This window comes from Balaenoptera physalus (genome assembly GCF_965194825.1).
Source record: "Balaenoptera physalus genome assembly, chromosome: 17".
Classification (NCBI taxonomy): Eukaryota; Metazoa; Chordata; class Mammalia; order Artiodactyla; family Balaenopteridae; genus Balaenoptera; species Balaenoptera physalus.
In genome coordinates this window covers 12,350,961-12,378,839 of record NC_138895.1, presented here as the reverse complement: position 1 = coordinate 12,378,839, position 27,879 = coordinate 12,350,961, and the positions used below count along the sequence as shown (strand labels likewise).

Genomic DNA, 27,879 nt, shown 5'->3' with positions numbered 1-27,879 from the left:
TAACTTATAGATTAAAGAAAAAATCATAATGGAAATAAGAAAATATTTCAGACTTAGATTATAAGAACATATATGTATGTGTGTGTATGTAAAGCCAAACTGGTACTTACAGAAAAATTTATAGCCTTAATAGCTTAATATCAGAGAAGAAGAAGGACTGAAAATTAAGAAGTATAAAAATTAAGTTAGAAAATTAACAACAATAAATTAAGAGAAATAATAAAAAATAGAAATTAAGTAGAGAGAATATACAGGAGAATCAATAAAACTGACAATATTTGAGAAGAATAAAATTTTCAAATATCTGGTGAGAATGGCTAAAAAAGGAAAGCAGAAATAACCAATATAAGGAATGAAAAATGGGACAAAAATGCAGATACTATAGATGTGTAAAAGGTAACAAGAGGAAATTTTGAAGAACTAATTGTTTTAATAAAGAAGAAAGGAAACCTAAATGGCCTATAAACATTAAATGTATTGAATCAATAATTTAAAATTTGTATAAAAACACATTAGCCCAGAAAGGTCTACACAGTCCTGTAGAAAGAAATAAATCCAGTAATACACAAACTTTTCAAGAGTTAAAAGGGAACACTCCTAATTTATTTTATGAGGCATAATCTTGATATAGAACCCATAAGGAAAGTTTGAGATGGGAAAATGATAGGCCAGTCTCACTCATTAACATAGATGCAAACATCTAAAACAAAATATTAGCAAACACATTTCATAAAAAAATAAAATATTTAATGCATTATGACTGCTTTGGGTTTATCTCAGGAATTCAAGATTGTTTTAACGTTGGGAAACAATTCATATAGTTCTTCACGTGAACAATTTAAAGGGGAAAAATCATTACCATCTCAATTGGTGAAGAAAAAAGTATTCTAACAAAATAGTAATAGAAGACAACTTTCTTAACCTGATCAAAAGCCTACAGCAAACTTCACAGTCATTATGCAATCTTGAAAGCATCTTCTCTTCAACATTTTACTGGCAGTCTCAACAAACACAGAAAGGCAAAGAAAAGGCTAAAAAAATGATAAGGGAAGGGAAGGAAGAATCAAAACTATCACTATTCACAAATGATATAGATAGGTATGTAGAAACCCTAAAGAATTTACAGATAGGGCTTCCCTGGTGGCGCAGTGGTTAAGAATCTGCCTGCCAATGCAGGGGACACGGGTTCGAGCCCTGGTCTGGGAAGATCCCACATGCCGCGGAGCGACTAAGCCCGTGAGCCACAACTACTGAGCCTGCGCGTCTGGAGCCTGTGCTCCACAACAAGAGAGGCTGCGACGGTGCGAGGCCCGCGCACCGCTCCCCGCAACTGGAGAAAGCCCCTGCACAGAAACGAAGACCCAACACAGCCAAAAATAAATATAAATAAATAAATAAATTTATTAAAAAAAAAAAAAAGAATTTACAGATAAATAATTAGAAATAGAGAGTTTAGCTAGTTTCTTGGATTCGAAATCAATGTTAATAAAAAGTACATTTCTATATACTAAAAAACAAGTCAACAACTAATATATAATAATTTATTTATAATTGTATGAAAATGGATAAAGTATTAGGAATCAATGCAACCAAAGATATAAAAGAGATATCTTTATTGAAAGCCAATGAAGAAAACCTAAATAAATGGAGAGGTATACCATGTCACCTATTAGAGGACTCACATTCTTTAAAGATGTCAGTTCTTCCTAATTTATCTACAGTCACTGCAATTCTAATCAAGATCCCAAATATTTTGTTTAAAGAAATTTTGGTACAGGACTTAACAAAGCTTATTCTAAAATTTATATAGAAAATCAAAAGGCCAAGGATATGTGAGAGTGTCCTGAAGAACAAATTAGGAAGAGTTGCCTGAACAGTGTTATGAATTATTATAAATGGGCCTGGTGTTGCATATAGATAGACAAAATGACCAATGGACCAGAACAGAAAGCCCAGAAACTGTTCCATATATCTATTAAAACTTAATGTATGTCAAAACCAAGACTAGAAATCAGTGTGCTGGACAATTTGTTTTCTATATGGAAAAAAATGAAATTGGAACCCTACATCATACCATTGCAGAAATCAATTCCAGGTTATTAAACGTGTAAACATGAATAGCAAAACTATGAAACTTTGAGAAGAGCATATAGGAGAACACCTTTGTATCCTTGGGATAGGGAAAGATTTCTTAATCAAAACACAGAAATCACTAAGCATAAAGGCAAAGATTGACATTTTGACTACATTAAAATCAAGAACTTTGGCTTATCAAAAGATACCATAAAGAGTGAAACACCAGGTCACAAACTGGGAAAATTCATTTTAAACAAACATGATCAACAGAGTCAATACCTGCGCCCCAAAAAAGAGTCAGTAAGAAAAAAGCAAATGATATAATAAAAACCTGCAAAAGACTTGAATAGGCATTTCAAAGAAAGAGAAACCCAAACAACCAGTAAGATTATGAAAGGATTCAAGGAGAAAAAAATTAAAACCACAATGGTATACCATTTCCCATCCACCAGACTGACACACATTTATAGTCTAGTGATGGCAAGGATGTGAAGCAGTAGGAACTCTCATTAGCTAGTGGAAATTAGTGCAGCAACTTTGTAGAACAACTTGGTGTTATCTAATAACTTGTAGATATGCATACCTTTTGACTAAGGTATTCCACTCCTGTGTATATATTGGGTTGGCCAAAAAGTTCATTCAGTTAATGAATACGTTGTTCAGTAAAGTTCTTGGTGAAAATGAAAACTGTGTCTTATTTTTACTTAAAACTGAACAAACGTTTTGGCCAACCCAATACCTAGAAAACTCCAGCACTCATGCACCAGGAGATATTCATAACAAGAATATTTGTAATAGCCCTGTTTGTAATGGCAAAAAAGTGGATTTGGATACCCAAATATCCACTAGTAGTAGAATGGATAAATAAATTTTATGGGATATAGTCTCATAGAAGAATATTATACAACAGTGAAAATGAATGAAAGACAATCACAGTATGAATGAAGTTCAGAAATATGATGTTGAGTGAAAAAAAAGTTGAAGGATAATTGTTGAGTATAAGTTCATTGATTTAAAGTTCAGAAATGTAAAACCAAGCAATAAACTGATTAGGAACATAAATATATATAGTTGTAATACTAAAAAGAATAATAAGAAAATGATTACATTATGATAGCCAAGATGTGGGTGGAAACAACCTAAGTGTTCGTTGATGGATGAGTAGATAAAGAAAATGTGGTGTATATATACAATGGACTAGTGTTCAGCCTTAAAAAAGAGGGAAATCCTGCTATTTGTGATAACATGGTTGGATTTTGAGTGCATTATGCTAAATGAAGTAAGTCAAATAGAGAAAGACAAATACTGTATGATCTCACTTATATATGAATCTAAAAAAACAAAAACAACCCAAACTCATAGAAAAAGAGATCAGATTTGTGGTTACCAGAGGCAGAGGGTGAGGGGACAAGGAATTGGATGAACGTGGTTAAAAGGTACAAACTTCCAGTTCTAAGACAAATAAATACTGGGGATGTAATGTACAATATGATGACTACAGTTAACACTGCTCTGTGGCATATTTGAATGTTGCTAACAGAGTAGATCCTAAAAGTTCTCATCACAAGGAAAAGAACATTTTTTTCTTTTTTTGTGTGTCTATATGAGATGATAGATATTAACTAAACTTATTGTGGTGATCATTTCACAATATATGTAAGTCAAGTCATTATGCTGTACACTTTAGACTTATACAGTGCTGTATGTCAATTAAATAGAAATTTAAAAAAGGAAAATGATTACAGATGATTTAGGATAACAGTTACCTCTAAATAGGGAACAACAAGCAAAGAACTTAAAGGTAATGGCACATAATGTTCGTTTGTATGTTCCTGATAAGTAAAAACAATAAGGGATAAAATAGTTAAGTGAATTACCCCCAAAATCTCTACCGGTAACTAATAGAGTCGGGGCTTGAAATGGAACTGACTTCAAAGCCCTTTTCTGTCTTAGCTACTAATAGTGTACTGCTCTCAAGGTAGCTGCATAAAAGACTGATAATCAACTTGCCCATTTCCCCACACTTTGTGAATACTGATGCTTTGTGGTATCTTCTACTCCCTGCCATGGGTGAATTTGCAGGAAACAAACAACCTTCTCCTTCTCTGAAGAAAGGGTGTTTAGTTTCTTTCTGTAGTCAAATCCCCTCTCTCCTCTACTACAGATATTTTTTAATTGAAGTGAGATTCAACATAAAAGTAACCATTTAAAGTGAACAATTTGGAACTTCCCTGGTGGCGCAGTGGTTAAGAATCCCCCTGCCAATGCAGGCGACACGGGTTCGAGCCCTGGTCTGGGAAGATCCCACATGCCACAGAGCAACTAAGCCCACGTGCCACAGCTACTGAAGCCCACGCACCTAGAGCCTGTGCTCTGCAACAAGAGAAGCCACCGCAATGAGAAGCCCACGCACCACAACAAAGAGTAGCCCCCACTCACCATACTAGAGAAAGCCCGCGCGCAGGAATGAAGACCCAACGCAGCCAAAAATAAATAAAATTAAATTTAAATAAATAAATAAAGTGAACAATTTAGTACATTCACAGTGTACCAAATATATAATTCACTGCCTCTATCTAGTTGCAGAACATTTCTCCAAAAGGAGACCCATTAGGCAGTTGTTCCCTGTTCCTCTTTTCCCCCCAGGCCCTGGCAACCACCAGTATGCTTTCTGCCTCTATGAATGTCCCTAATCTGGATATTTCATGTAAATGGAATCATACAGTGTTTGTCCTTTTGTGTCTGGCTTCTTTCACTTAGCATAATGTTTCCAGGTTCATCCACCCTGTAGTGTGTATCAGTACTTCATTCCTTTTTATGGCTGAATAATATTTCACCTCTACCTTTTTGCGTTTTCTTCCTCAGAACCTCCTGGGTTTCTCTCAACTCCCCTTCCCCTCTTCCTAGTTAAAATCCTGCTGCTCTTGCTCTTATCTAGCAAACTGTCCAAGATTCCAGCTGCTTTCCATCCATCACATTTCACTTTGGTGGTCTGAGCCCTTGTCTGGGTATATCCCAGTTTGGGGTTATTTGCAAATATGCTCTCTGCATAACTTCCTCTTCATTCAGTTCCTTGATCAAACTGATCACTAGAACAGCCTAATGTGACTATCCCTGCCTTGCCTGGCATCTAGAGCTCCATTCACCATTATCCACAGGGTGCTGGGAGGTGCTGTGCCAGGTGCTGTGCTGGTGTCAAGATTCCTCCCTTCTAGGGTTCTCCTTCCCCATAATCTCCCACCCCTAACTCCTCCTCATTCTTTACGTTTTCAGCCTTAAATGTCACCTCCTCTGGGAAGCTGTCCTCACCTGCATCCGGGTCAGGCCCGCCTAGCGTTCACTGTCACAGCCCCGTTGCTTCTCCTTTGGCAGACTTATCATACCTGTAAGTTAGCTAGCTCATTGTGTGACTATTTGTTGAGTACTTGTCTTCCCATCTCCTCTGCAATACTGTAAGGTCCAAGACAGCAGGGACCGCGTCTTTCTTTTCTCTAGCCCCTAGTGTAGTGTCGGGCAAGTATTAAGTGCTCAATGAATGTTTTCTGTGAAAAGACTGTCTTGATAAACCTGTCTAGTAAATTTGCTCACTGAACCTTAGCAGGCAAAATCTGAAGAAACCTTGGGTCCACTTTGAGCAGCTTCTGGGGTAGCATTGTGAGCTGACTCACTTGTCCTGCTCTCCCGGCCCAGAGCCTTGATGGTGCTTACTTGTTATTTTCCTATAAAGAAGCAGCAAAGGGCTTTGGACTAGTTGCAAGAATTATTTTCCATGAATTATTTTTAGAAATCAGTTCCTTTTGACTTGGAGGAAGGGGATAGGAAGGAGATTGAGTGGGATTGGTGAAAAGAGGAAGGATGAATTTAATCTCTTCCTTGGTGCCCTTTTCCTGGGCAGTAAAGTGTGATGAATGCTGAACAGCAAGTGTAATAAATGTCTCAATATCTTGGCTGAGAGCGAGTCTAATTACAAGCCATATGGCCTCTTCAGCTCAGTGGCTGTGAATTTATTTGGGTTTCATCCAGGTGAGTAGCAAGAACAGTTAAGCAGTCAACAGATTTTTCTGTGCTCTGAATCTCACATTTTTAGATCCAAGGTCAACCCACTATAAAATCTTCTCCCTTAAATACTTTATTTCCTCTCCTTCAAAAAAGTGGGGAAATCATGACTCTGCAAGAAAATTTTAGAGTTTAACTGAAAGTTTTCAGTCCACTGCTTGCAGCTTGGAAAAAAATTGAACTTATCTCTTGTATTTTTGGTTTGCTTTGCCAGGGTATTTAGAGATAACAGGTTTCCATTTATGCACATTTCTATACCTTCTTCCTTCCTCTCTTTTCTTTTTTCTTCATTTTTCCCTTTCTTTTCCTTCCTTCTTTCCTTCCTTCCTTCCTTCCCCTCCCTCCCTCCCTCCTTCCCTCCTTTCCCTCCTTCCTTCCTTCCTTCCTCTCTTTCTTTCTCTCTCTCTCTCTCTCTCACACACACACACACACACACACACACACACACGCACAGTCCCAGGGAATGGTGTTCTATCTCAAGATGGTCTCTAAAGCCCTCTTGACTGGTAGAATTCTGACTTCATTGTGGCATTTATCTAACAGAGGAGTATAAGGTCTAAATGAGCTTGTTTTAAATATAACACTCAAAATTTCACAAAGTGGAACTTCTAATTTGTGAACATTTGAAAGGAAGGGAAATAACCTGGTATCTGTCACCTTTATCTTTCAAGCTTCAAATTTTCCAAGACAAAAAAGGGGGGATGGACAACCCCCCAAGACACTGTCTCTCTTTTATTTGCTCCTAATTGATTCATAAGAATAACAGAATTCCCCTGTGTTCCTAGAATGCCACTGGGATTATATTTTTATTCTGAGAAAGAGATGGGAATCAGTTTACAAGTTCTGAAATTTCCAGGGAATATTGAAGATGCCACTGTTTTGAACTTCCCTCCTTTATTTCTTAAGGGTAGAAGTTAGATTACACTCTTTCACATACTTGAAAGAGACACAGTAACCCAAGCAAATCTCTCCTCTCTACTAGCAAATCCCACCCTGTACCACTACTCTTGAACAGAAACTATGTTTCTGTGGCTTGCAGCAGCTCTGTGTATAACTATTGCTAGTCATGCTGGCATAAGAATGGCTTTAGAGATAACTCCTATAGCTCACTATCCCAATTTAATTGCTTAGGGACATGAAGAGCCATGCCAGGCATGGTGTCACACAATATGAATGTGTCCAGTGGGCTCTGATCCTGGAAGTATTGGGTGATGGAGGGGCAACAAGGTTTGAAATGTGTAGTCAGAATTGGTCTGTGGAAAAATTCTTCCAAATTTACATCTTATATATGAAATAAACTAGATAGGAGTTTTCTTAAATCTGACAACAATCCCTAAAAAGTTAGACAACATTATCTATAATGCGTTGTAAAACTGAAACTTTTCTAATCTACCAATAATAAAAAAAAAATTTTTGAAGAAACATGCTAGAGGAAGGACAATTATTTTTCTATTCTCCCTACAGGAAGTGATATTAATGAAATTATTATTAAATGAAGAGGCAATCAAAGAATATGCACCGAGAAAGCATAGGGGGAAAGTATTATAAAGGTGTGTCAGGCAGTTAATTAAACTATTGCTATTTTTCAAATTTTATGATATTTAAGATATTTATCAGTTTTTAAGCTTTGCAATTTTTTGTAATTTCTTTTTTTCGTTATAAATAAGTATTCACTTTCAGATCTAATTTTGTATTTGTAATTTTATATTCTTTTTCTCTAAAGGGACTGTCCAAATTGTGTAAGTTTCTGGCCCTTGAAAACCTTGATTAACTCTGCGTAGGAGCTTTTAAATATTTAGTAATAGGATAGAGCTTTTCCTTTTGGTTAAGACTAATAGTAACACAGTCAAATGGGTTCGTGACTTACTAAGTCTGGAATCTGACCTCTGCAATGGAATTGGTAGCTCTGGGGTGTCAGAACTGAGAACAGTGAGCGGCACGTAGATTTATCACCAGCGACTCTGCAGGAAGGAAATCTGGGTGTAATTTGGCACTGAGTATGAATTTCTGTTCCAGAAAAGAAATCTTCTGCAAAGAAGGTCTGCTGAAATGCCCTGGTGGAGCTTTTATCTAATTTAAAAAAGGAAAGACTTTGAGGCTTTTCAGAAAAGTGTGGCAGACTGGATTTGAACTGGTTCAGTTCACCTAGTTTTGGTTCCCGCACTATAAAGGAAAAGTTAAGATAAGCTTGACACAGTGGATGACGATGGCAGTACTCTCTTGTCTAACTGCCCCTTCCTATCCTCTGTCAGTGACTGGACTGGGTTGATGGATATTATGGGAGATCCTTTGAACAATGGGCCCAGCGACCCCTGACATGATCTAATAACAGTTTATCTCCCTCAAAAGAGCAGATGAGATGAATGCACTGGGCTCATCATTCTTAAGCAACTTATGCCGAAGTCACTGGCTCTTCCCTGAAGAAGAGTTTATACGTGTGTATCTCTGTTTAACCCATTTACGAGTAATACAGCTTGCTTGCTCTTTTTGGGGTGTGTGCCCTGTTAGAAGATTTGTCATTTTATATCCCAAATAAAGCAAAAGAAAGTTGTAATTATATTTCACCATGGGCCTCCAATTTGGCTCCAGGGGCGGTAATAAAAAATGGTGAGAGCAAACCCCCTGTTTGCCAGACTGGCCACCCAGTGGTCCCCATGGGAAGGGATGACAGCTTGCAGGAAAATCCCTTCTGTCCTCTCTGATCTCCCAATCCTAAAATGGTCTGAGACTAAGTACAATTCACATGATTGAAGACTCCTTTCTTTAAGCTGGACTCAGGGTGGGTAATAACTGCATATTACTTAGCATCACATTTGATAGGGAACTGAAAGTATCTGGAAGCCTTTAAACAGTCTCTCCTCTGTCTGATGTCATGGAATTTCTGCTTCATTGTGATCAAAAGAATCAAGAGTACAGTACACAGAAGTGCACCATGCCTAATTTCCGCAGTTCTGACAGCAGTGGGTCACTGGCTGAATTGTTTATTTGGCTGTCCAGGCTTCTTTGTGACTTAGCGATAAAGTCTATTATCCAGAATAATGATGCATTCTGCAGGAGAAAATGACAGTAGGATTATGGCTGCAAGACAGAAAGGATGATGGCAGGTTTGACTCCAGTTTGTTTAAACAAAGGCATTTCCCAGAGAATATGAAGTATTCCTGATGATGTGAATTCTGTGAGATTGTTGTCTTTCTTTACATTTTTTCTTTATCGTTGCTGGGTCTAGTGAACTTGAAGAATCAAGTAATCTATCACGGCCATGCATATACATTGATAGACATGTGCAGGTGGTTTAGCAAAGCAGACAGTCCCGTTTATATCGGACAGTGTTCTTGATGCTGGCTTGAGGCTAGCTCTGAATGTGTGGTTTTGGAAGGAAGCTGCATTTCTGGGGAAGAAAGACTACCCTCCCCCAGTTTTACCCAAAATTCATTATCAAGTAATCAAAAAGAAGAAAAGTCAAGGGTTGTTGACTTCTCTTGATGTCCATTCCCTTCTATCTAAATAGAGATCCTAAAGTAACAGGCTGAAATGCTTCTCCTGGGAGAAATTTCTACCTTGGTTCTCCTACCCCTGGGCACTCCCACCCAAACCTCCCTGAACCCACAGTTCACTCTTTTGTAATGCGACTGTGAATTGTACTAGCTTTGCTTTGTGATCAGCATATTTCATGACTTCTTTCTGACAGTGACAGGTTCTGCTTTTCTCTGCGGCTGGTAAAGGTAACTGTCCTTTCATCCTCTCCAAAAGAGGTACCAAAGGTGAAAGTCTATGGCATTCCCCCCATTTGGTTGTTGTACCTCTCTCACTTTAGTGATAGCCATCACCATGGGGCCTGGTGCTTGGCCGGGCCTATGAAGAGACACCCCCTACTCTGTTCTCATCTTACTGTACCTTTTTCTATGTCAGTCTTGATCTGCTCCTCAAGATCCTCTGGGGACACATAGAAGTCCTCTTCCGGCATCGATGATTTAGGCCGGCAGCGTCCACAGCAGCAGTTGCAACAGCAGCACAGACAGCAGCAAAAATAGCAGCCGGTCAAGAGGCCAATGATGACAAACAAAGTCTAGGGGAAACAGAGGCAAAGCAAAACAGGAGTGAGGGGTAGTGGGGTGTAGGAGACCCCAGAAATCAAGTGTGTACCCATGTACCTCCAGAGACCTGAGGGCACCACAGTTCACCCTCATCCTTATTCCATGGAGGACTATCTTTTTAGTTTCCTTGGAAACAAATTCCTCATAAAGTTTTACCTAACAAGTTAAGCCAGGAACAAGTGACTTGCAGCCAAAGTAGTGAAGCATGACATTTTCTTCTTTATTCTCTAAGCCATGGTGATCATTATTAAGAGCAGAGCAAACAAACCAACAAACATAACCTCTACAGGTCACATGAGCTAACCCAGGGCACTGAATCATTCTCACCAAGAAGAGCTAGGGATAGCTAGTCCTGACACCACCACATTCCGCTCAGTCACCACGTCCTGCAGTCTCTCTCCTCACCATCTCTGCCCCCTCCCCATTGTCTCTCTCCTGATTGGTAGGGCTTTAGAATGGATCCCCTTATCTCTGCTCTGGACACTTCAGTAGCCTCCTAGCTGACCTACCTGCTTCCACGCCTGCCTCTAGCCCACTCTGCACATTGCTGCTGGAGCTTTCTGACATGTTCTCTTGACCCCATGCAGCGACTCTCCTGCCTCTTAGAAAAGGCTGGAGCTCCTTATTAATGGTCATCTGGCCTCTTCCAGTGCCTTCCCTGCACCAGCATGGCCCTGTTCCTGCCATCCTTGCAGAGCTTTGCTCTCCCTATGGATTCATCTGCCTAGACACCCACTGTCCCATTCCCTAGTCATCTAGCAAATACCCACTCCGTGTTTAAGATTATCTCAAAGATCCTCTGTCTGACATCTTTCCTGATCCCCACCTCCTCCAGAACAATTACTCCCTCCTTTGTGCCCCAACTGTACTCCATACAAATGTCTACCATAGTCTTGTTTTGTTGACACTTTAAGACAGTGATTAGTTTATAATTCTGTCTCAGACTGTGAGCTTCTTCAAGGCTAAACTATATGTTAGTTGTCTTTCAATCCCTCCTCTGCCTAAGGATTTAGTACCTGGAGTGTGGTCGACAGTAAATGCCTACTGAATTAATGAATGTATTAATTGATTAGTAGATAAACAAATGATTTGTTCCTCCTAGTGAACAGCACCAGGATTTCCCCACGAGCATATAAAAGGTTTCCTCACTAAGTTCGCCATAGCTAAAGATTAAAAGATTAAACTCTCCCAACCCAATTTGAAGTGAAAAAAGCCCATTATTGTTAATTGAGCAAAATAAGCTTGTGATTTTATTAAAAATATGTTATTTGAAATAGAAAGTGATTTTATACACCCTCACACCTATAATCTTTTTGCTATGGATTCTCTACATTTTCAGAGTCATAAATTTCTTAAATTATTCTGAAAAGTATAAAAAAACTTCCTCCTCACCAACTGCCTCTAAGACCCTCCTGTGCAGTGTTCCTGAGCCAGTGCCCCAACAAGCACCCCCCTTTTTTTTTTTTACCTACTTTTGACCTTTCTTGCTTTCACTATTCCATTCCCATATTTTTTCTCCTCTCTGAAAATTTCCTTTAATACATGTATTGTTTTGTTCTTTAATTATTCCAACTAGATTACTTGCCTGTTGCAGAAATAACCTTGCCTTATGCTTGAAGTGCTCAGTGCAGTACAAGGCATAAGTAGGTGTCCATTGTTTTTAAAATATTTTCAGATTGGTACACTGATTCATACATGTAATGCATACTTAATACATGATCACTATGTGCCAGGCCACTCTAAAGGGCACTGGGCAATCAGGCTTTGGCACGAGCAGAAGGGGAAGGTAGATTTCTTTGTAGCCTTATTTTTAAAGAGCCACATCAGGAATTATTTTATGTATATCTCTTACACTACTGAACAGCTTCTGCTTGCCTATATGAATTTTGATCAATTTTGTCAACTTCCTGGGCAAGGAAATCTATTCTCCTTTTTATGCAGGTAGGCCCCAATAGGCAGTCAGGTGCTAGTGTGTAAATTATCTAGAACTCCAGATGTACCTTCCCATGGAAACAGTGTCATACCTGGGGGTTAGGTTCCCACAGAAACCTGTATTTTACATAAACATTCAAACTATCATCATAAATGACATTGACAATATGTACACTCTCATTCTAAGTTCCAAATCCTCTAGGCAGAAACTTATCTCCCTCCCAAGTCTTCAATGATAAAGAAAGGAGGTTTCAGTGGGAATCCCAGTTATCCCCAAGAAAAGGAATTCTGAGGACTGCAGAAGGCAAATGAGGCTTTAGGCTGCAGACTCTCTCTCCCCATGCCTATGAACAAAAACGTATTCTCTCTCGTCCTGCGTATATAAAACTATTCAATTTAGCAAGGTTTATTTTAGTGGAAGAAAGTAGCAATCAGAGTACTACTGAACATGACACCTGCCTCTGGAGATCTGCTGTTTCTTTATTAATTACAACTCATATGAATGTGAGTTCATATGATTTCACAAAATGTGTGAACTGTGAACTTACTACATGTATGTGAACTGTCCAGAAAAGATGCAGATGGACTATATATGATTCATATGTAAATATACTTTTATCAGAAGATAAGGATATTAATACTCATAAACAAATATAAAACTATCACCAAGCATGCATATACTAGGGATTCTTAGGAAATCACACAAAATTTACTGTCAAAAGTCAATTCCGGTTGCACTAAGTCCTTAAAGATGTTGCCTTTTTCTTGACTAGATATCCTTTTTCTCTCTCTCTCTCCAACTCAGTGTGCTCCACTATTTACTTCTCACCTTTTTCCCCTCATTTCCTTCTCCACTACTTCACAGCAGGCTCCGTGTGAACCTATGACCTAATTACCATGTATTCTTCGCAGTATTGTGTTTGCTGATGTAGCCTATGCTATAGATAGGAAAGTACATGGCTAAATTTGTCCCATAATAATTTTTAAACAGTTGTCACACTAATAAATTATTTTAGGTTTCCAGCAATGAGTCAGTTCTTAATTTGTCATTATGTGGGTAGGGAGGGCAGTCAGAATTAACCTGAAGCTTCAAATTCAAATATAATTAATGTCTAGAAGTATTTTAAGTCCTGCTGCATTTTATAATTATTTGGTGAGCTAAAGCAAAAACGATCCTTAAATAACAGCTCCTTTTATCTGTAAGAGTTTAGTAACATAGTAAGGTTAGACCTTCTTTGAGATGGAGTCTAAAAGAGTGAATAATATCATGATCTTCTAAGAAATTGTTTTCAAGAGAAACAAAAAATCCGATTCACCTTTGCCCACCAGCTTGACAGCACGAAGTAGGTGTTAACATTTTCGTCTCCAAATTGCTCGGCCACATAGAGCCCCAGTGATCCGTACTTGTCATATATGTTTCTTTTTGACATGTCGGTAAGTATCGTGTGGGCGTTGTTGATTTCTTTAAACTTCTCAGCAGCACCTAGATCATCTGGATTCTTGTCTGGATGGTGTTTCAAGGCCAGTTTTCTTTTAAAATTTAAAAAAGAAGTGAGGAAAAGTGTTACTTGACAGGTATTACAACGACATTTTGGAAGGGCATTATTCATTTGTACATCTTTTATACATGTAAATACCATGAAATGTTAAATTTCATAATAATGTTGATTTAACTAAGCAAGTTTCCGTTAAACGCTGCCTCGTGTTTCTAATGTGCAGGCACAATAGTATTGTTTTTCCCCTCACATCCTCAAAGGAATTCTCAATAGCTGCATAGCTGTTGAGTCTGAGACATTTTGCTATTGGCAAATATGTGAAGTTTATTTTTACCTGGAAGCTCATCAGTGGCCCATCTCAACATGCAGAGAGGCCTTTAAGAGTTCCAGCAACAGGACCAGTTTATACCACAATTTCAGTTAGAACTGGAAGACTTTTCCAGAATTAACAAAACTTCACACCACATATTCTAAAAGTTAAACTCAACTGTCAAAAAAAAAAAAATCTCTGATTTATACACCCTTGAATAAATATTATGACCCTTTCACAATATTTTCACAAATCCCAACTCCCTTTTGTTTTTATGGACAAATACCGTGACTTACCTTGTATTCAAATGTGTATCTGACCTCTTTTCAAATAGGTCTTCCCACTTCAAATAATCTGTAGAAATTTACTTGTGAGTACAAGGCCCTCTGTCCTCTGTGGATCATAAAGCAATTCCAGAAGGGTATGAGTGTGTGTTGTGTTGCAGTGTGTGCGTATTGGGGGCAGGGGGGTGATTTGTGAGTATTCTTTATTCTTCAGTTATAATCAAGTATTAAAAATGTAAAATGGATGTAAGAACTGAGCTATGATAATCAGGCTCTGGCTAGGGGCTCTTTCCCTCACTTCCTTCCACAGACAGATTTAAATTGATGAAAGCCATGTTCAATATTGAGTCTAGTAATTTTTCCTCTACAAAGTCAATTAATTTTAAAACTCTCTACTGGAAATTCCACATGACTTATTCTCCCTGCTGTGCCTATTATAGGTATATGTAGGAATGCACCTTAAGCTTTTGTTTATTTTATCGGTTTAGATTAAATTGCTTCATTTTAAAGCAATAATAAAAGGCCATAAGTAGAGCAAAAAAATAAAGTATATCTTATAAGCCAATCTGTAAAATAAACTGAAAAAAAATCACACCTATTTTAGGAATTAAAGCATTGCTGGTTAGGAAGTAGGTGAATAATTAAGCAGTTTAACATCAGAATGCTTAAAAAGTACCAAAATATTTAAAAGCATAAATCATGGTGTATAATACATTCTAACTCTGAACTCAGAATAAACAAAAAGAATAAAACAATAATAGTTCACTTTAAATTTGTTTAATCAAACATTTTTCATTCTTTTTTTTTTTTTTTTTAAGTTTTTGGCTGCACCCCACGGCACGTGGGATCTTAGTTCCCTGACCAGGGATCGAACCCATGCCTCCTGCATTGGAAGGCAAAGTCTTAACCACTGGACCACTGGGGAAGTCCCTATCCTTATTTTTTGGGAGATGTTTGGGGTATCTATAAATTCATATTGGAGACATTTTTTTATGTGCAGAATTTATGATAAAATCTTCTAATAGCACTAAATGCCAATTTTGTCATTTTAAAAAACTTTTATAATGTTTACTACATGCCAGCACTATTGTAAGCCTGTTATAACTATTAATTCATTAATCTTCACTGCAGCTCTATGAGACTGGTATTATAATAATCCCATTTTACAGTTAGGAAATTTAGCCACTGAGAGGTTAAGTAACTTGTCCAACATCATACAGCTAATAATTAGAACCAGGCTTTGAACACAGGCAATCTGACCCTGAGCATTATGCTGCCTCCTACATATTTTTAAATTAAAAAAGTAAGACATTGCAAGGACTTTGGCTTCTGGTCTAGGTGATGTGGGAAGCCCCTGGAGTGTTTTGAGAAGAAAAGTGGTATGATCTGACTTTAGTTTAGAAGGATCACTCAGTCTTGGAGAGGACAAAGGCAAAAGCAGGAGACTCTTTTAGGGGAAGTTCATGGTGGTTTGGACCAGTGTGGTAGTGGATGATTAGTTGGAAGTGGTTGGATTCTGGTACACTTTGAGGGCTAGCTGATGGATTGGGTGTGGGATGTGAAAGAAAAAGAGGAATGAGGGATGGCACCGAAGTTTTGGCTTGAGCAACTGGAATTTTGGAGTTACTATTTAAAGAGTTGGCAAGAGATTTTTTTTGGTAGTAGGAAATGATTTGCTAGGATTCAAAGTTCAATTTTGAACACCTGTGAGATGCATATTAGACTTACAAGTGTGACGGAGGTAGAGAGATATATGAGCCTGAGTTCAAATGAGAGTTACTCTGGGAGATGTACATTTGGGAGTTCTCAGCAGGTAGATGGTATTTAGAGCCATGGAACTTGAAAAGATTCCCAAGTGAGTTGGATTCAACATAAGTCCAAGGGCTGAGCTTTGGGAAGGAAGAACTACAGAGGAGATGAAGAAAGAAAGACCAGTGATGCAGAAGGAAAAATCCGGAGAATATGGGGTGATGGGATCCAAGTGAATAAAGTATTTCAAGGAAGAGGGTGGTCACCTGTGTCAAGTACTATTGACAGGTCATGTACAATAACAACTAAGAAGTGATCACTGGGTTTAGTGTTATAGAAGTCTTTGGTGACCTTGACACGTGCACACACATACACACATAACACATATACACATGCATATATGCATATACACACACAGACAATTGTATATATGTCTTTATATAGGGAAAATAAAGCAGAAAAATAAGTAGAAATAAAGAGAAAAATGAAAGGTTATAACCATGCTTAACTGTGATTATAGCTGGGATTATAGGTGATTCTTTGTTTATTCTCGTTATAAAAAAATATACATACTACTTGTGCACTTTCCTTCCCTAAGTATTTTTAAGCTCCAGTTAAAAATTTTAGGCTCCTTTAATAACTGAAACTTTAGAGTTTGTTCCCTTAAATGACCCACTACCAAATTAGAGGGGGGGAGGAAGGAAGAAAGAAGTCCTCAAACTTTAATAATACAACAATCATTATCAGAAAGCCTCAAGTGGATTCTTTAAGCACATTAATTTTAATGGCTCAATATTCCTGGAATTCTCACTCTGTGCCCTGGAATACAATTGCAGCATTTCCCCCTACCAGTTCCAGAGATCATGTCCAGGCCAACCAAATGCAAAGGCTCTTACTTCTGCCCTGAAAGAAAAAAATCCCTGGAAAATGCCTCTTTACATATATTTCTTTATTTCTAGGGTTCAGTTGTAGACTGATGCACACTACCCAAGACTTATCCAGAGAAACGTGTCATTTTAAGCTGCTTGGATCTTTGTCAGCTTTCAAGGGCAGATGCACTCAACTATTTATCACATTCCTCTAACAATGGAGCTGGCAAATTCAGAGGGCTGGAGCACCTCCATTTGTAACACATCCAATTCCTGGTAATCAGCAGCATTCTCACTCCTCTTGGCAGATGCCCTTGGCTCTGAGGAATCCTCAGGAAATATGGCTAGCAGAGGCAGCTGCCAGAGTTACACAGTTGCTCAAGGAGGTAGTTGATCGATGACTCACCCCCTTGGTGTTGTCTGTACAGCAGGAAAACACGTATGGAATTTAGGGTGAAAGGAGAGTTGCTTGGAGTACATTTAAAGATAACATTGCCTATTCACTTTAAAGATCTTTCTTATAATTTCTCATTTTATACTTAAAAGTGATGTAATGTTCAACCAGAACATGAGCCTTTAATTCCAAAGCTCTCTATATTCTTGGTCACTGTTAATATGGTATGGCTATAACTAATATTAGAAATAGCATCAATACCTGTAATTTCCACTTCAAAATCCAATAACAGCTTTCAACTGAGTGGCAGATAGGATCAACGTGGATTTATAGTTGTAATTACCAAAGGCTCCTAAGATCTACCTATTTTGAGGCAGTGGAATAATTCTAAGAATTGTAATGCCCAGTCCTCTTCCTCACACTATCTAACACTCAGGTGAGATCTACCTACTACTCTCTACCAGTCTGTGAGTCACCTAAGACCCAATTCTGACCATGTTGCCCCAGCTCAAGACCAAATCTATCTCCATGGGGTTGGAATGTCAGAGGAGACCTTCTTGTTTGGAAAAGCTGGCCCTGAGCCTCAGGGAACTAAGTTCCACCATGACATAGCTGTATCTGTAGCTGCCTTTCCCCACTCTACACATTTTTAGCTGCCTTCTCCAATTACCTTTTGTTGCTTCCTATTTCAAAGATTTCCCCATTGCTGTGTGACTTTCTGCTAAACTCCCTCAGCCACAAAGTTTATTGCCCCTTCCATGTCCCAGAAGAAAGCTACCTGCTACCTAAAATGAAAGAGTAGAAGAGGGAAGGTGAGGCACTTCCTATCCTAGAACCGATAAAAGTGCCCTCATGGCAGAGGCGGCAGCATCAACAGCAAAGGTAGCAAAAAAGAAAAAAGAAAAAATCTGAGCTCATATTAGATATAGACTATTATTTCTAGGAAAAAAACCTGACTATAATGGGAAGAAGACTGGTGGTAGATAGGGAAACGAACTGCTATAAACCAGAGTTTTCAGGTGAAAACAAACCCTAGACTAGTAACCCTACGTGTTTGGCAAGTATTGCAACTATGGAACTTAATAGTATGTCTTCATAGCAGAAGTTCAGTGGAACTCTTGTGCCCTCTTGGACTCAGGCAACACCCAAGTGAAAGTATAAGAAACCAGTATATGAGTTCCAATGCACATCTCCCTGACATTTGGTATTGACAGACATTTTAATGTTTGACGGTCTGGTAGTTTGTGTGTGTGTGTGTGTGTATATATGTATCCCTTTGTGGTTTAATTTGCATTCTCCTAATTACTAATGAGGCTGATATATATGTCATTTGGATATCCTCTATTTAAGTGTATGTTGGTCTTTCACCAGTTTTTAGTTTCATGTTTAAAATGAATTTGTAGGATTTAAAATATATCTATAGTATTCTATATATGAATTCTTTGTCAGTTTATGTATTACATATATATTCTTTGTTTCTAAGGCTTTTTTGTTGTTAGTTTCCTTATGGAATCTTTTGGAGAACAGAAATTCTTTTTTTAACTTTTTAAAAAAAATTTATTGGAATATAGTTGACTTACAAAGTTGTGTTTGTTTCAGGTGAACAGCAAAGTGATTCAGTTATATGTATACATATATTCATTCTTTTTCAGATTATTTTCTCATATAGGTTATCACAGAATATTGAGTAGAGTTCCTTGTGCTATACAGTAGGTCCTTGCTGGTTATCTACCTTATATGCAGTAGTGTGTGTATATTAATCCCAAGCTCCTGATTTATCCCTCCTGCCTATGTTTCCCCTTTGGTAACTGTAAGTTTGTTTTCAATATTGGTAGGTCTGTTTCTGTTTTGTAAATAAGTTCATTTGTATCATTTTTTAAATTAGATTCCACATATGAGTGATACCTTATATTTGTCTTTTTCTGCCTGACTTCACTTAGCATGATAATCTCAAGGTCCATCCATGTTGCTGCAAATGGCATTCTTTCTTTCATTTTTATGGCTGAGTAATATTCCACTGTATATATATGTACCACATCTTCTTTATCCATTCCTCTTTCGATGGACATTTAGGTTGCTTCAATGTCCTGGCTATTGCAAATAGTGCTGCAATGAACATTAGGGTGGATGTATCTTTTCAGATTATGGTTTTCTCCGGATATATGCCCAGGAGTGGGATTGCTGGATCATAGGTGGCCCTATTTTTAGTTTTTTAAGGAACCTCCATACTGTTCTCCATAATGATTGTACAAATTTATGTTCCCACCAACAGTGTAGGAGGATTCCCTTTTCTCCACACCTTTTCCAGCATTTATTATTTGTAGACTTTTTGATGATGGCCATTCTGACCGGTGTGAGGTGATACTTCATTGTAGTTTTGATTTGCATTTCTCTGATAATTAGTGATGTCGAGCATCTTTTTATGTGCTTTTTGGCCATCTGTATGTCCAGAAATTCTTAATTTTAATTAGTTTAATTAATCAATCTTTTCCTGAATTAGGGAAGATATTTTCCTATAAACTCTTTAAAATCTTTATAGATTTGCCTTTCACATAGAAGTCAATGACCCATTTGTAGTTGATTTTTTAATGCGGTAGAAAGTGCTTACTTTCGTTTTTAAAATATGGATATCCAATTATCCCAGCATCATTTATTAAAAAGATAAAATCCCTTCCCTATATTTTAAATAGGATCTCTATTCTGCTCCATTGGTCTATTTGGCTACTTCTGGGCTAATAAAGTCTTAAATATTATACCTTTAAAATATGTGTTAGTATCTTAACGAGCAAGTTCTTCCATATTGTTGTTCTTCAAGAGTTCTGTGGCTGTTCTGGGCCCTCTATATTTCCACATACATTATAGAATTAGCTTGTTAGTTTACACACACACACACACACACACAAGCACACACACACACTCTCTCTCTCTCTCTCTACTGGGATTTTTATTACAATTGCATTTGACTCTATAGATTAATTTGGAGATTGACATTTGTATGGTATGTCTACTTATTTAGAACTCAAAGTTTATCATTTTACTATTTAGGTTCTGCATATATTTTATTAGCTTTATTTCTAGGAACTTATTTTTTGTGTGGCTTTGATATTAAAATATTTTTCTTAATTTATTGCAGATGTAAAAGATTTTTATATATTGATTTTTTATCCTACGAACTTAAGCTTATTTATTAATTTTAATAAATTATAGGTTCTTTTGCATTTTCTACATACACAATCATATAATCTGCAAATAATGAATTTTTTTTCATTTCAATTCTTATATCATTTTACGTTTTTCCTTATTGTCCTGTCTAAGACCTCCAGTATGATGTCAAATAAGAGTGACTAAAGCAGACATTCTTCTTTCCTTCTTCTTTTACTAATTTGCTAAGAATGAATGAATATTGAATTTTAATCAAATGTTTTTTCTGAATCTGTTGAGAAGATACATTTTTTCTTTTTTAATCTGTTAATGTGATTGATTTCTTAGTGTTAAATGAAACTTGTGTTCCTGGGATAAACTCAACTTAATTATGTATTATTTTACTTATTGCTGGACTCAGTTTTCTAATACGTGCATTTAATTCTGTAAATTTCCCTCTAATTACTACTTTAACTACATTCCACAAGTTTTAATATGAAACATTCAGTTCTAGGTTATTTTCTCATTTTAATTGTGGTTTATTTTACCCAGGAGTTATTTTAAATTGTGCCTCCGAATTTTCAAACATATGGGAATTTTCTAGCTATCTTTTTATTTTTGCTCTCACTACAGTGCAGCTTGATTGCACTGCAGTGAGAGAACATATTCTATATGATTTAAATCCTTCAAAATTTGAGATTTGCTTTATGTCTCATTATATGTTCAGTTTTTATACGTTCCATGTGTACTTTAAAGAATATGTATTCTGTACCTATTGGGTGCTTTGTTCATATATAAGAACAATAAATTTTCTTTGCTAATTTTTTTTGTTCAAATCTTCTGTATTCTTTGCCATTTTATTGTTCTACAAGCAAGGTATGTTGAAATCTCCCACTATTACTGTAGGTTTGCATATTTCTCCTTATAGTTCTGTCACTTTTTGCTTTCTATAGTTTAGGCCATGTTCTTTAGAAGCATACAAATTCACAACTGTTATATATTCCTGGTGAATTGAACTTTTATCATTATGAAATACACCTCTTTTTGCTAGTAATACTTTTTGTCTTTACTTTGATATTAATAAAGCTACACCAGCTTTCTTTGGGTAGGCTTATACATAAATATATTTTTCTCTCCTTTCATTTTCCAATTTTCTGTATCCTTATATATTAGATGTGTCTTTTGTAAACATATAGTTTTGGGTTATTTTATTCACAGTGACAATCTTTTTCTTTTAATTGAAGCATTTAGTCTATGTTTACTCTTAATCTAATTGTTGATTTATTACAGGTTAAATCTACCACTTCATTATATTCTTCTGTCCCATCTAAAATATTTTTCTTTTCCTCTCCTTTCTTGCCTTCTGTTAGATTGATTATTTTTCATTATTATACTTTTTTCTCCTCTGTTGCTTTGGAAAATGCACATTCTTTTATTATTCCTTTTGGGGTTCTCCTAGAAATTAGAAAATTCTTGACTTATCAAAGTCTAAAGTCAATGTACTTTTGTCTTTCTCCAAGACAATATAAAAATCTTAGAACACTAACACTATTACTGTCTTCCCAACTTGTGTTGTTGGTAGCACGTACTTTAATTCTGTAAATCTTTTAAGCCCTCAAAAAATGTTATTTAATACAATTAGTATGTAACTGTCCCTCAGTATCCATGGGAAATTGGTTCTGGGATCCTCTGTGGATACCCAGATACATGGATGCTCAAGTCTGATAGCTGGCCCTCCATATCTGTGGTTCCACATCTGAAGATTCAACCAGTCATGGATTGTGTAGTAATGTGGTACTGAGGGAAAAAATCCACATATAAGTGGACCCATGCAGTTCAAACTCCTGTTGTTCAAGGGTCAACTGTATGATGATATTTCATACAATTAGTATTTGTGTACATTTCCTCACATATTTTCCAATTTTGTTGCCATTAGTTATTTCCTGCATCACTGACCATACATCTGGGATCATTTTCCTTCTGTCTGTGAACACTCTTTAGTATCTCTGTTAGTGTAGATCTGCTGATGATTAATTCTTACAGTTTTTGTTTAGCTTAAAAATGTCTTTACTTCACCTTCGTTTTTGAAGAGTATTTTCCCTGGATATAGAATTGTAGGCTATCAGTTATTTTCTTTCATCCGTTTTCTTTCATCCAGATTTCAGTTCATTGTCTTCTGGATTTCATTATCTCTTGAAAAAATCTGCTGTAAGTCTAATTTTTGTTCTTTTCCATAGGGCTTTCCATCTTTGGTTTTCAGCAGTTTTTCTGTCATGTGCTTAGATATAGACTTCTATTTCTTCTGGTTGGCGTTTATTGGGCTTCTGGTATATATGGATTGATATCATTCATGAACCTGGAAAATTCACATACATTATGTTTTCAAATAGCTTTCCCCTTATCCTCTGTCTACTCTTCTTTTCAGACTCCAGTTTTGCACTTATCTAAGACCTTCTTAATAGATCCTCTATGTATTTTATCTTATTGTTTTGTTTTTTGTCCTCTGTAATTCTTTCTGGTTATTTTCTTCTGGTCTGTTGTCCAGTCAGCTCTCTGACCTGTTAAACCTTGCCTTTGAATTCTTAAATTTCATTGTTGTATTTTTTTAGTTGTAAAATTTATGTTTATTTAAAACATCTGGAATGTCCCTTTTCATAATTGTGAGTTCTCTGAAAATTCTCAATCTTGTATTTTATCTTCTTGATCATAGACGTTTTAATGTCTTTATCTGATAATTCTAATGCCTGAGTTTTCCAAAGCTTCTGTTGTCTCCTTTCGGCTGATTCTTGTTCTTATTGTCTTGACTTGTGTCCTTGATTATCTCTGGTATGCCAGATATTTAAAACTTATAAAGAATAATCTGAGTACTAAGAAGATGTTATACCAGAGAGAATTTTTATGTCCTACTTTCAGATGTCTGGAGGCACTTACAAAACTGGGATCATGTTAATCCAATATTAGGAATTGAGATTTTCTCAGTCACCCAGATGGCTCAAAGTTCAGTTACAGCCCATACAAGGGTGGTGTTTCCATTATCTGTTTCTGTGTAACAAGCTACAGTAAAATTTAGTAGCTTAAACCAACAAGCATTTTATTTATTTGCCTACAATGTTGTAATTGGGTAGGACTTTGTGGGGACGGTTTTTCTTTGCTCTGTTTGCCTTTGACTGGAACTGCTCAACTTGAGCTGAAGGATCTGCTTCCAAGATGGCTTCACTGACCTGCTGGTAAGTTGGTGCTGGCTGTGGCTGGAAGCTTAGCTAGGGCTGTTGGCTGGGCACTCTGTTCTCCTCCATGTGGCTTCTCCACGTGGCTGGGTGAGATGCCTCACGACGTGATGGTCTCAGGGTAGTCATATTTCTTAGATGTTGTCAAAAGTAGATTGCAAAAGTAGAAGCTGCTAGGCCTTTTTAAGATTTAGGTAAATCATCACTTCTGTCATATTCTGTTAGTTAAATCAGGTCGGAAAGCCAGCCCAAATTCTAGGAGACTACACAAGGATATGAATATCAGGAGATATGGTTTATGGAGGACTACCAAAGTAATTGTTAACCACAGATGGTTTACTTCCATTTTTGCCCTTTCTCCTGGGGTGCAGCACTTTGGAGTCTAAATAGAATTGCAGGATTTCCATTCTTATAGGGCCAGGGTCCTGGTTTTTTTCCCCTTCTCTGAAGACTGAGTCCTGCTCAGCCTCTCAGCTTCTCTTCTCCCATATCATGACCTAGTAAGCAGCGATTCTTTACTCTCAAATGCCTTTAAGATGTACATATATAAATATAATTTTCCTTTCAGTTTTTCTAGTTTTTAGCAGAAGGGAGAACTGGTACTTCACCTAGCCAGTGATAACCAGAAACTCCTGATTCAGAAACTCCTGGTTATCTTTCATGTTTATATTCTCTTCTTTCAACTATATGTTAATTTCACAAGGAGCTTTTTACCACTGTTATATGAATGAGCCAAAGAGTGCCTCTGTGTATTGACCCCTACATTGTTTATTTCTTTACTGCAGACTGAGACCCATTAGCTCAAAAGCCCGCCAGTGCCAAACTCAAATTTTCACACATTCAGTTATTTTTATTTTTATTTTTTAAATTTTTTTGACCACACCATGCGGCTTGTGGGGTCTTAGTTCCCTGACCAGGAATTGAAACCAGGCCGTCGGCAGTGAAAGAGCAGATTCCTAACCACTGGACTGCCAGGGAATTCCCTCAGTTATTTTTCAGATAACCCGAACAAGCAGATTGTTAGCCATTCAGAGCCTGTCTACTTTACATATCTGCAAGACTCACCCCACATCTGCTGGCCATTGGTAGCCTTATGGTTATAAGACTCCAAGCTGCTATGGCCCGTTGGAACTCTCTGACTCAGAGACTCCGCACTATGCTCCTGAGTGACATCACCTAGGTACATAAGCCCCCTTTCCAACCTTCCTCTCACCTGGGTGTTCCCTTGACCTCCTGCCTTTTTGATGGTAACCCCCATGCCATAAGCCTCTGGATGGTCTCATGCTGTGAGGAACTTACCCTCTCATGCAACCCTGTTCAAGCACCATCCAGTAAACCTGTTGTATTGCTGGCTCTTATGGTCATGTCTTTTCCGTTGACCAGCCGCCAAATCTCTCAACCCCCCACAGCCATTTCGTACATTTGTACTGAGTACAGTTTCCCTCCTCATGAGACACTTTAATATAGTAAGGTGCTGAGAAAAAGCTGGAATGAGAATGTAAGTGGGGCTCAAGGAAGCAGGAGCCACTGGGCCAGGATTAGTGTAGAGTCAAGAGACAGAATAGCAAGGTCAGGGCACCATTTGACTTCACATTGCAAGTAATGATGCCAATACTACCCCTACTGTGTAATTATTTCTGAAACACCTGCTGCCATAATGTATGATTCAAGTACTTTGACTACCAAGGCTTCACCCAGGGCCCTCTGAAGGCCACATTCCACAGTCCTATGATTTCCTCACACTTACAAATGGAATATCTGAGCAGCTCACCCCAGGAATAGTTAACGTTTTCTCTAGTTTTCTGGGATCCACAGTCACATTCAAGATTCAAGACAGATTGCATGAGATAACGATGGGAACCATAATTGATGATCTATTTCAGAGAACAGTCCTTTCTCTCATATAGAATGACATCGAGAGTCCAGTGCTGACCTCTAGTGGCATTTGAGACAGTGATCCCATCGTGCTTCAATGATCCCTTGCCAGATTTTTACTAGAATTTTTACTTCATTAGGCGTTATGCTTTTTTTTTTTTTAATATGACTTAAAAATACTTAAACTTTTGAAAAGTTCAAATGCCAATTGATAGAGCTTTGTTTTAGGTCATTTTCTGATCACTACAGTTCTTTTCTATGGCTAATTTTAAGGGCAGCTCTTTACCCTCTCTAATAAAATAGGATAGACTATAATATTTGTGCAAACACAGTAGATAAAATGTGGCCAATATTAGAAGTATTTGTCTATACCAGTCATAAGAGTACTACTTTTCAGGGGATGGGGACCTGAAGTTCGGACCCCAGTAGGCCTCTGACAGCCTTCAGCAGGCCACTAAGATGGTGTGCTATATTTAATCCTTTTCCCCACAGCCTACGGCTCACCCAGAATCTGAGAGCTGCATATAATACAAGATCTCTGTGTCTGGCCCAGGTTCCCAACAAAAGTTTCTGTGCCCCTAACCTTATTACATTTCCTGGGGAAATTTTTGCATTCTTGTTTTTTCAAAGCCGGCAATCTCTGTTGAACTCTGAACTTCAAGGGATCACAAGACCAGGATGTGGGAGAAATGGCTGCACGAACCTTGTCTCCTTCTTCCAACAGCAGCTCCAACCACTGGTGCCTGTCAAAGCCCTCATCAGGCGCTTGCTCTCTCTAAGCCTTCCTCCTGCTGGCTTCTAGCTCAAGCTCAGTAACAGTGTATCATGTCAAAGCTACAAGCAGGTCCTGGTAATTACCTGCAGCAGGCCCAGCCCCTGGCTCTCGTAGGGCTCCCAGTGCTCACGTTCTTGTCCTCCCTAAACCCATTTTTCCCCCTAAACCAATATATTAAAACTACCAGGATCTATTCTTCTAGACTGTCAATTTCACTGACTCAGTTTCCTTGACTATATGGACTCAACCTCATGGTCATGCTGTAGGAGTGCTACTCAAACCAATTTATTCACTTCCTTAAAAGTTCTGATTTCCTGTCATACCTCCAAGGAGATGACTCTAGCTATCCACTACTTCCACTCCCGTTTCTGGGAGAGCAGTATTGCTGGAGAAGATTGCAGAACTATGCAAATCAGGGGCAGTAAAGACAAACAGCTTCCCCCCTCTCCACAAGAAACCTCATTTCCTACTTCAAAAGGGGTTAAAAGTTCATTAGAAAGAAACTCCTTCACACCCTTTTACTTCTATACTTTGCATAATTGCACCCATCTTTCCCTCCTCCTGTTATTTAAGGGAAGAAGAACCTCTCCTTTTTAAAATTAAATTTGCCAGTGTGTTCTAGACTCCATTTATCTGTGCACTTTCCTAAATCCTGGTCCATCAGTCATCAATCTCTACCCCCAACTCCAGTATCTTCAATAATGTCTTCATTAGCTCCTTCTCCTCAGCAAGCAAACATGCTCATTGTTGGTTTGTTTGGGTTTTTAAAATAAATTTATTTTATTTATTTATTTTTGGCTGTGTTGGGTCTTCGTTGCTGCGCACGGGCTTTCTCTAGTTGCTGCGAGTGGGGGCTACTCTTCGTTGCGGTGCGCGGGCTTCTCATTGCAGTGGCTTCTCTTGCTGAGGAGCACGGGCTCTAGGCACGTGGGCTTCAGTAGTTGTGGCTTGCGGGCTCTAGAACACAGGCTCAGTAGTTGTGGCGCACAGGCTTAGCTGCTCCACGGCATGTGAGATCTTCCCAGCCAGGGCTCGAACCCATGTCCCCTGCATTGGCAGGCAGATTCTTAACCACTGCGCCACCAGGAAAGCCCATGCTAATTGTTTTTTAAAAAGGGAAACTATTTTTTTTTGTCCTCCCCTCCCCTTCAAATTATTGAAATGTTTATTATCTCCTCCTTCTCTTCCCCATACACTTCTTCAAAGTGTAGTTTACACAGGAAGGTTGCATTCTCAATGTCCATTCACTCTTCAGCCCACTGTAATCTGACTTCTACTTCTAGGTCTCTACCCAACTTGCTCTCCATTCCACAACATCCTAACTGAAAAATCCAGTGGCCCATTTGCACCTTCATTCTACTTGGCCTTTCTGCAAGGTTTATTGGCCACTCCTTCTTTTCTCTTGGCTTCTAGGATGTTTTCCTGAGTCTTCCCCTGCCCTGGCTGGGAGGCTAGGCAAGGTAGTACAAACATGTGGGTCCCTTGGGGCCAAGGTTGGCAGAAGGAGTGTGTCTTATCCAAAGTGACCAGTGCACCAAAAGCAAGCGGTTATTCAAACATCGAATAAGGACAGAGCAAAGAACTGGGAAAGCAAGAGCAGA

At 38.0% G+C, this 27,879-nt stretch overlaps 2 protein-coding genes across 8 annotated transcripts in view; one reads left to right on the top strand and one right to left on the bottom strand.

The window, feature by feature from the left end:
* The window catches only part of LOC309646918 (uncharacterized protein), a 366,785-nt gene that overhangs the window by 35,976 nt on the left and 302,930 nt on the right, over window positions 1–27,879 (top strand). The gene's annotated exons all lie outside the window — the stretch shown is intronic.
* DNAJC5B (DnaJ heat shock protein family (Hsp40) member C5 beta) overlaps window positions 1–27,879 on the bottom strand; it is a 54,154-nt gene that overhangs the window by 8,929 nt on the left and 17,346 nt on the right. The window contains exons 2-3 of one of the 2 annotated variants that reach the window (XM_082433751.1): window positions 13,475–13,688; window positions 10,027–10,198 (exon numbers count right to left, since the gene is read on the bottom strand). In XM_082433751.1, the coding sequence (XP_082289877.1) occupies window positions 10,027–10,198; window positions 13,475–13,688 (386 nt within the window). Of the gene's footprint in view, window positions 1–6,561; window positions 10,199–13,474; window positions 13,689–27,879 lie in introns of those variants that run through there. The other variant, XM_082433750.1, reaches the window with a different exon arrangement.